A 10,556-nucleotide genomic window follows, 5' to 3' on the forward strand; every position below is an offset into this window, starting at 1 on the left:
AGAACAATGTGTTCTTGCAATGAGTAAGTGCTTGGGTGGAGGCCCAATGTCCATCTGCTGCCTTAATACTAAACCTATAAACATGTGCATGTAGATCTGTTTCCCCACACTCTTATGTAAATATATTTACATATTTACATTCCAGTCTTAAAATCTCTATACATACCCTTTCTGACACTTTATTTTTATAGGAGTAGAAAGCCTCATTTTTCTCCTACGGAGCAGCTGGTGCTTTTGCATCACTGACCTTGTGGCTAGCAGCCCAGTGCATAACCCTCTACATCACCATAGCTCCTGAAGAAGGAGACTTTTTAACCATTTAATAAGTGTTCCAACTCTCAAGGAAAATACATTTATAGAGAAGTTTTGGTTGGTGATATTTAAGAATTATTTCAGTACTGGAAAATTATAAAATTATTAATAGCCAAATTATTGCAAGTGATCACTACTACTGGATTACTAGTAATCATTTGTCATTATTTTTCTACTAATTTTATACTTTTCCAGCATTGAAATAATTTTTTGCCCACCCCTCCTATGCATACTACTCTTAGAGCAGTGGTTCTCAATCTGGCTTGTGACCCCTTTGGGAGTCAAACAACCTTTTCACAGGGTTCGCCTAAGACCATTGGAAAGCACGTACTTTAAATGGTCTGAGGAACGGAGACACTGCTCCTCTGTCTCCAGACGGGTGTGCCCACATACAGATACACCCACATACAGATACGCCCACGTATGAGTACCCAGTGTGAAGACTGTTATCCATGCTATACCATGCTTCAAGACAAAAATTTATTTGTCATTAGAAATAGTAAATATTTCACAATATATAATTGCATATTGTTTTTGTGATAAATCACTATGCTTTAATTATGTTCAATTTGTAACAATGAAAATACATCCTGCATATCAGATATGTACATTAGGATTCATAACAGTAGCAAAAATTACAGTTATGAAGTAGCAATGAAAATAATTTCATGGTTGGGGTCACCACAACATGAGGAACTGTGTTAAAGGGTCTAGGCATTAGGAAGATTGAGAACCACTGTCTTAGAGCTTTGTTTGGGTTTGAATACATATACTCTCAGATTTGATTTCCCCCCTGCCCCCCACCCCCGCCCCCCGAGACTTTGATATATACTGCTTGAATAAGCTTGTATTTCCTCCTCCATCTATGTGTGGCAATATCTATTGCCAGCCACTCTTCTCTATCTTCAAACTGATTGCGCTGGATTTTTTCTTCTTTTAGGATTATTTTTCAACGTAAGTTTTCTGTGCTGTAGATATTTGAGGTTTTGGAGGGAAATCTAGTCTGTAGTACTTTAGTTTTTAGTTTGTAAAGATTAAGTGGTTATTCTGGTAGTCATTTTTGAGTCTCTATTTTTCAGTTTTGTAGTAATTCATTTACATGTGATTTTTGCATGCATAGCAACCCTTAAAATAATAATGGAATTTTATTTTTTAAATCCTTGGGAAAATGGAAACAGACAAATACCAAATGAATTTAAAGTGTTGAAAGTGAACAGGGACAATCAGTCAGATTTGGGACTAGTGAGGTTGAGGTTGTCAGTTGCTTCATGAGAAACTACTCAAAATGCATGTCCCATTTTAAAACAGAAATTGATTATTCATATCTGAATGAGAACCAGCTACTCCAAAGAATTGTTCAAATTAATTTTTGTCACCTGACTGCTTTCTGTCAATGTTCACTCCTGTAATTTTGTCCTTCGCTTTGTTTTTTTTTTGTTAAATAACCTTTGATTCTACCTAGCAAGTGACTTACAGAAAGATTGTGCACAGACACAGGGCTCTTGTATGTTCTACACCTTGTCTCCGTTTTGCTAACATCTTGCATTACAGCGGTACCTTGTTCACAATTAGTGAACCTGTTAATGATTTTTTATCTTTTCAGGTTTTCAGAAGTAAAATCCAAAATTGCAAGTAAGTGAGGTTTTATTTATTTAAAACTTTGGACAAGGATAGGTAATAAAATTCTGTAAAAGAATAAAACAAATAGTAAAATGGAAATAATGGGAGAAGTGTCATTTTCTGACCACCATCCCTGAATTTGAATAATTCTTGGAAAAATTCCATTATTTTCCCATAAGCTTTTTGAAGTCCCCTCTGTGCATTATACGTTTTATTTTTTTAATTTAGCAATTTATCTTGGGATTGTTTTGTATCTATACATATGTAAAGTTACTTTTATTTAAAGCTCAGATTATATGAGGGGGCTTCAAAAAGTTTGTGGAAAAATAGTATGAGCATTTCTTTATCAGTTTAACTCCTTACCTGATTAGTTTGGTTTTTTTTCCAATATTTGTATTTGGATTCAAGCTAAATCGTTCTTGGTTTCAGTGTTAGCTATCTCAGTGGAAGCTTGTATCTCTGGGAGGCCTTTACTGTAGATAAAAGTGCTTATTTTCCTGAAGGCCTAAGAATAAAGGCATTATCATTAGCGTTCCTGGAGATGGCATTGGTTACTAGAGGTTAGTCTACAGGTCATGTCCTCATTCAGAACAATACGATATATTCAAGAATACAGTGAATTATATACTTTATATTACCTTATGATGAAGGTAATTTCATGCTTCAGTCTAACATTTTTAGTGGTGATAGGGTTTTTTGAACTTTAGTAAAAGATTTCCATAGTCATCCTTGCCCTTTCCACAGCATCAAGATCTTATCTCTCTGCTACTTTCAGAAATGGTATCTGGGAGCCAAATTATTCGGGAGTGCAACTATTTTAACCAATTTAGATGATTTTTTTATTTTGGTAATACAGGTTTGTCAAGTATTAGTATAAGGATGGCATCCACTACCTGTAATCTCATGTTATTTTTGTATACTTTCAAAAAAGGATAGATCCAAAATCTATATATTCGTAAAAATTCAGATTCTCATAAATAACACATATATATTGTCTGCCTCATTGTCACCAAATGGTTTCCTTTTCCCTTTTAGGTAAATATCATGATTTAGAATGCCAGCTGATTCAGGAGTTTACTAGTGCTCAAAGAAGAGGTGAGATTTCCAGAATGAGAGAAGTAGCTGCAGTTTTACTTCATTTTAAGGTAAAATGTAAATGAAAATTATTATAAATTTTATCTGTTTAGTTAGTCTCTGATTTTTCCTTATTTGTTATCTCAGTGATGACTTTTATAATTTTGAAAAATTTGAATTTACATTCTAAATATCTTCATCTTAAACCAAACTCACTGCCATTGAGTTGGTGCCAACTGAGAGCTACCCCATAGGATAGGGTAGAACTACCCTCGTAGGTTTCTGACCCTATGACTATTTATGGGAGTAGAAAGCCTCATCTTTCTCCTATGGAGTGGCTGGAGGTTTCCAACTGATGATCGTATGGTTAGTAGCCCAACGTGTAACCATTATGCCATCAGGGCTTGTTATCTTAAATATTGGGTGTTTAATATTGTTTAAGGAAGAGTTTTATATTCAATAATACTAATAGTACCAATGGTTATTTATGTAGCTTGATTTTTAAAAAACTATCTGTGTGCCCTTTTGCTTTTTTCCATGTTTTTGTTTTGTTTTAATATATTGTTTTCCATCAGACATATTTAGGGATAGTTTAAAGACAAGAAGACTTGACTGAGACTTTTTGGAGTACAGGAACTGCAGTTAGGTAGAATGTGACCAGTCAAAGACAAATTCAATGGATCTCGCATGGTAATACAAAGGAATTTTGACTGTACCATTATGAAAATTTCTTTCTCATATTTGATTTAGGGAAAGAATTTCTCTAATGTGGATGTATATTTCTATAAAGCAGGTTGTGCTTTCTTCAGTCTGTTTCTTCATATTTATATTAGATTCGAAAAATGGAAGGAGTTTGTTGAACGGTTCATTTAAATTACCGTATATACTTGAGTATAAGTGAATATCAGCCGAGGCACCTAATTTTACCACAAAAACTGTATTAAAAATGTACTGAAAAACTCGCCTTATACACGAGTATATACGGCACATCTCTCGATGGAACATTGAGATTAGTCTTTGAGATCACAGTATACTTTGTTTTCCTTATTTGTGCTTTTATCTGATTTGTTCTAGGCAGAAGTCTTTTTAGTTTAGCTTATAAACTATTTTTTGTTGTATTTTGTTAAAATAAATTTAGTTTTAAAAGTAAATTTTCAAATTACCAGATTTAAGCTTAACTATAGCACTTTTTCCGGATTCTAGCAAGGGAAGAACTGCTTTGACTTCAAGAGGAGAAAGAAGGAAATATATATACATAAAATCTTTCCTTAAGACCTTGAATGTATGTGTGTGCATGTGCTTATGTTTCAGAGTGAAGGAGAATCCACAGAGCAGAAAAATTTCTATGAAGAATTCAACTAGGTCTTAATTTTATTCTTTCTGCCTAAAAGCTAACAAGAATATCATTTTGTCAAAAATTAATGACACTAGGTTATTGGCTCATTACAGTCAGTTTTATTTATGTTCAGCGTGTGGCTATTCATTGAGACATAGGCATAATGCTCCAGCATGTAGCACTTCTTTGTATTTAGATGACTCCAATTGAATTTGAACAAGGAAAGATAACAATCGTCTTTTATTTCCTTTTTTGCAGGGCTATTCCCATTGTGTTGACGTTTATATAAAGCAATGCCAGGAGGTAACCCAGCACAGTTTATTAGAAGTTATTTAACACCAATTTACATTAAGAACTATATTTACTTTTTAAAATGCCTCTACTCTTTAGGGTGCTTACTTGAGAAATGATATATTTGAAGATGCAGCAATTCTCTGCCAACGGGTGAACAAACAAGTCGGAGATATCTTTAGTAATCCAGAGACAGTACTGGCTAAACTTACTCAAAATGTGTTTGAAATCAAACTACAGGTAATTTAAACAAGAACAAATTAAGTAGCTTTTAGAACAGTAGGTGGGTTTTTTTCTCCCAAATTTTAAAGATTTTTTTAAAAACATAGTTTATTAATATATTGACTTTAGCAGTAGTAGTCTAATTCCAGTAAAAGAGATGATCACTAAGTGTCATCAGAGTATGTACTTCAACTTTGTGACGTAATAGTAGTAGGAAAATAATAGTACACTGTAATAGATTTTAACCTTAGATTTTGGTGGGGGAGAGGAGTCCTTACCATTAGATTTTTTTTTTTTTATAGAGAATTTAGAATTACTCTAAGATGTTATAAAAAAATATGGTACTAGAAGAGTAAAAAAAAATCAAAACAGGACTTTAATTTGGAGTGGTGATTCCTATAGCACTGTGCTTTAAGGCAGCATTTCCTAAAATGGAATAAGAGATGTTAAAAAATATACTTTGTAAACAATTCCAGATATTTAATTGTCTTTACAGGTGCACATGTGTATTGTGATTCTCTAGAAGTGGAAGTGTACTATGAAATGTTTTTCAACTTTACTGATCAAGGAATTCCTATTAATTAATTAATAATTGGCTTTATAGACTAGTAATGCAACCTTCCTAATTGCATTGAAGAACTAGATATTATGCCTTATGTTATATAATATAAAAACATGTTTTCTTGTTTAAATGGAAATTCAAAAATTTTGTTTTTTATGTCTCAGAGGACACTAGTGTTAACCAAAAACTCAATCTATTGGCACAGCCTCAGTTTTTATTGATGTACTTTATAAGCTGGTTTCCAAAGAAAAAGGCATTTCTAAATTTTTTGTATGTGTTATCAAGGCTGATAGAGATACCTACAGTGTGAGAACCATTCAAAATAAAAGCTTCTTTTCTTACTTCTTAGAGTTGGATTATAAATCAGACTAAACCAAGAAAGTAGAGTGATTTTAGAAGGAAAAAGTATCTTGAGAAATTAGAGAATTTAATATTTTTAATTGGCTGAATGTTTTTTGTTTGTTTGTTTGTTTGTTTGTTTTAGAGTTCTGTGAAAGACCAGTTAGAAGAATGTAGAAAGTTCGATGCAGAGCAATATCTCAAAAATCTCTATGATCTTTATACAAGGTATATTTTTAATTATTAAAAAATAATAGGTCTTAGGCTTAAAAAAGTGAAAATGAGGACATACTCAGGTATTTTGGAACGTAATTTATCAAATAGCATACGTTTCCACATTACTAATTAACTAATTAACTAATTAACACATAACGCATTAGATATTATGCTCCCCCCCCCCCAACAAATAAAAATATATTCTCTCACAGTTTAGGAAGCTAGAAGTCCAACTTCATCGTGCCAGCTTTAAGGGAAAAGCTTTGTCTCTGAACTCTTGTGTCTTTTCAACATCTGCAAACCTGGCATTCCTTGGGAATTTTCATGTCTTTTGGCATCATCCTTCTCCTAAGTCTAGGAAGTTTTTAGCACAGGAACCACAGTCCAAAGGACATACTCCATTTCTGTTTCTCCTTTGTTTATAATAGGTCCCTTCATTTTCTGTTATTCACCTCTTTATTCTCATTCGTCTTTCAAAAGAGATTGACTCAAGGTACAACCTAACCCTGTATATTATGTTGTTAGGGGCCATGAAGTTAGAGATACTGTGCTTTATGTTATAGAACATAAAACCATGCTTTCTTGTTCAAATGGAGACTCAAGAACTTTGTATCTGGTTTTAATAAGAAACTAATGCTATTTCATTAGTTTTTAACTTTTTTCCTCTTAAAACTAGTGTATAATCACACTTATATGCTATTATAATCTAAGAAACTTTCAAAGGAAGTAAAACTCTAGTGGGAGACTTTGTCTTGCGCTAAATAAGTGACAGTGCTATTCTTAGAGCTATTGTATATATCAGAGCTTAATTTGGAGGTTTTCCTGTCTCTCCCCTGCCCCCACACCCATCCCCCTTTCCCTACCCCTATTGCTATTCTTTATTGTCATTATTTGGGGAGGATGTTTTTCAAAAGTAACCAGCTATAAACTGGAAGCTTATCTCAACAATGACTTTGTGACCCTACCTTCAACATTAGCAAATAAAAAGATAAGGAAAGTCTCAAGAAATGGTTTTGAAGAAATGGTGGTTTAACATAGTCATGTAAAAATAATACTCCTTAGTGTTGTTTTTATACCTAATTATACATTCATCTTTCTCCCCCTTTGCCATGAAAGAACCACCAATCTTTCCAGCAAGCTGATGGAGTTTAACTTAGGTACTGATAAACAGACTTTCTTGTCTAAGCTTATCAAATCCATTTTCATTTCCTATTTGGAGAACTATATTGAGGTGGAAACTGGTTATTTGAAAAGCAGAAGTGCTATGATCCTACAGCGCTATTATGATTCAAAAAACCATCAAAAGAGATCCATTGGCACAGGAGGGTGAGTGTATTTGTTAAATTTTATAGTTAAAAGTAACGATATTCTGAATTGTCTTATATTAGGACAAACCTATCAAATATGGGCTATCATCAGAATGTTCTGTGAAGAACTCTATTCTGTTTCCTCTGTTTACAGTGTTGGTCAAATTCTGTCTTTTGAACCACATATTGAAATGACCTAATATGACATGATTAAAATGTCAAACAGAATACCAGTTTTATAAAGCATCTTATAGTTTATTGATATATTTTAAAAATGAGTAGATTATTTTGAGTTATTAAATACACTATTACTACTCATTGAGATGATTCCAACTCTTTTTGTTTGTTTGTTTGTTTTTATTCCAACTCTTAGCAACCTTTTAGGACAGGGTAAAAACTCTTGTGGGAGTTGAAACCCTCGTGTTTCTACTGTGAAGCAACTGGTGGTTTCCAACTGCTGACCTTGTGGTTAGCATCCCAACTCTTAACCCACTATGCCACTTCACACACACAATTGTAGTTGTGAAAAAACAAAACACAGCAAATAGTTCACAATTTGGCTACTTTGAATTGATTTTTTTTAATGGTGTGGACATAAAATTATTACCTTAAGACCTGCAGTTATTTGCGCATTAGAAGAAAATTATTTGCTATAAGTGTTGGTCATGTTTCAGTTAACCAAACTCAAACTCGCTGCTTTCTAGTTGATTCTGACACCCAGAAAGCAACCCCGTATAAGGTTTCCAAACGTATAAACCTTTACAAAGGCAGATAGTCTCATCTCACGCAATACTCTGTATAGTAGGTTTAACCTGCGACCTAGCATTTGGCCACCCAGTCATTGTCTAACTCACAGTACCACCAGGGCTCCTTCCAATATGTGGTCTAATTGATTCTAGATGGAGACAATGACGTGTGTGGAGCTCTGTAATAACTTAAGAGTCCGCACCCACAAGGGTCCTAATCAGATTCTTGTTTCCTAGCTTGTCATAAATAATGATTAGGGAAATGCTAAATTTAGGAATACGAGGTAATATTTGGAAGGCTATAGTAAGAAAATGCAGAAGAAAAACCAAAGAATAATCATATTGTTTTGTTTCAAGGTAGTTCACAGCAGTGTAGAGTTATATATTTTAGTTACCACCGTGTAATGTTTAAAGTAGTCCTCCGTCATTGAGCAAGGATTTAATTATCTTTACTATTTTAAGATAGTGAAGAAATATGCAACACATCCACGTGTTAAGTATATTAAAATAGTTTAAAAATTAAAGTTTTATTTTTAAATAAGGCCATTTATCTAGATTGTTAACTTATTTCCTAACCTTTCTAAGGAAACCATATATATGAGATTTATTTTTCTTAACGTCTATTAAGCTTAAGAATACTTAAAAATCAAGGTATAATAGCATTCTTTTTTCATTTGTGGGTATGTTGTGCTAGTATTCAAGATTTGAAAGAACGAATTCGACAGCGTACCAATTTACCACTGGGGCCAAGTATTGATACTCATGGTGAAACTTTCCTATCCCAAGAAGTTGTGGTTAATCTTTTACAGGAAACCAAACAAGCCTTTGAAAGATGTCATAGGGTAAGAGTGATTGTATGTTTTTTTTATATCTCAGTTGTGTGTGTTTTCAGTTTTACCTCTTTAAAAAGTACATTACTCTCTCAACAGATGCAACTCAATTTTATAATTAAAAGACTTTGTTTTAAAGAACAAAATCATTTTAGTTATTAGGAATATATTTTAATATATAACTTGAATTTACTGTATCAAATGAGAGTTGAAGTCTTAATTTTCAAAAATTTATATTGATTTTCACAGTTGTTTATATTGAGGGATTGATAAATAATAACTAACATAGGTTGGAAGGTCAAGTGTACCCAGAGGCACTTTGGAAGATAGTCTTTAGCTCTGTGCCTCAAAGTTAGTCATTGATAACCCTGTGGAGCCCAGCCCTACTGTGACATACATGGTGTGTCACTATGATTCAGAATTAACTCAATAGTCACTAGTTTTACATAAAAGGGGGCTTTAAAATTTGTGAAGTAAATTTTTATTATTACTTTTAACTCCATTTTTCATAAAGTTTTTGAAATGCAAATAGAAAGCAAAGGTTGCACAAGCATAATTTATTTTAAAGGAAGTGTAAATTGCCAACAAGCTAGTCAATCTCATTAATGATTATGGACGTTAAACTTAAAATATCAAAGCGCCTTCACATTTACATTAAGCTGATGAAAAGTAAGCTTGTCAATACCAAGTGTTGGTAAGGATGTGTAGGGTAAGGGATTCTCACACTGACGTGAGTGAAAATTACTAGAATTACTTTAGAGAGTAATTTGCGGAATTCTTGGAGAAACTCATGCATATTGCATGTCTAGTGTTCATAATTGCGTTGTTATAGCAAAACAAGTGAAAGCAAATTAAAGTGTCAGTAAAGAGGAGAACTGGTAAATGTGTTCATGTACTACTAAAAACTATACAACACTTGAAATGTGTAAGCTAGAGTTACATTTATTATCATGAATAAATAGAAACGATACATTTTGAGAGAAAAGAGCAAGTTGGGAAATATATTCCAAGTAATACTACGATATAAACTTTTTAAAAAATACTGTATTTTTTTAAAAATTATTTTATTGGGGGCTCATACAACTCTTATCATAATCCATACATACATCAATTGTGTAAAGCACATTTGTACATTCATTGTACTCATTATTCTCAAAACATTTGCTCTCCACTTAAGCCCCTGGCATCAGCTCCTCATTTTTGCCGCTCCCTCCCTGCTCCCCATCTCTCATGAACCCATGATAATTTATAAATTAATATTTTGTCATATCTTACACTGTCTGATGTCTCCCTTCGCCCACTTTTCTGTTTTCTGCCCCCCAGGGATGAGGTTATATGTACAGCCTTGCAATCAGTTCCCCATTTGCAATCCACTCCCCCCTCCACTATCCCGGTATCACCACTGATCCTGAAGAGATCATCTGCCATGGATGCCCTGTGTTTCCATTTCCTATCTGTACCAGAGTACATCCTCTGGTGTAGCCAGATTTATAAGGTAGAATTGGGATCATGATAGTGGGGGTGGGGGATCATTTAGGAACTAGAGGAAAGTTGTATGTTTCATTGTTGCTACACTACACCCTGACTGGCTCGTCTCTTCCTCGTGACACTTCTGTAAGGGGATGTCCAGTTGCCCACAGATGTGTCTTGGGTCCCCACTCTGCACTGCCCCTCATTCGCAATGATAGGATTTTTTTTTTT

At 33.7% G+C, this 10,556-nt stretch overlaps 1 protein-coding gene across 1 annotated transcript in view; it reads left to right on the forward strand.

Moving 5' to 3' along the window:
* The window catches only part of EXOC5 (exocyst complex component 5), a 47,957-nt gene that overhangs the window by 17,481 nt on the left and 19,920 nt on the right, over window positions 1-10,556 (forward strand). Inside the window, exons 6-12 of the mRNA XM_004698608.3 lie at window positions 1,916-1,944; window positions 2,968-3,077; window positions 4,601-4,645; window positions 4,733-4,873; window positions 5,902-5,984; window positions 7,089-7,298; window positions 8,720-8,867. Of these exons, the coding sequence (XP_004698665.2) occupies window positions 1,916-1,944; window positions 2,968-3,077; window positions 4,601-4,645; window positions 4,733-4,873; window positions 5,902-5,984; window positions 7,089-7,298; window positions 8,720-8,867 (766 nt within the window). The remainder of the gene's footprint in view (window positions 1-1,915; window positions 1,945-2,967; window positions 3,078-4,600; window positions 4,646-4,732; window positions 4,874-5,901; window positions 5,985-7,088; window positions 7,299-8,719; window positions 8,868-10,556) is intronic.

This window comes from Echinops telfairi, unplaced genomic scaffold (assembly GCF_000313985.2).
Source record: "Echinops telfairi isolate 266 unplaced genomic scaffold, ASM31398v2 ScPeMD7_18;HRSCAF=68, whole genome shotgun sequence".
NCBI lineage: Eukaryota > Metazoa > Chordata > Mammalia > Afrosoricida > Tenrecidae > Echinops > Echinops telfairi.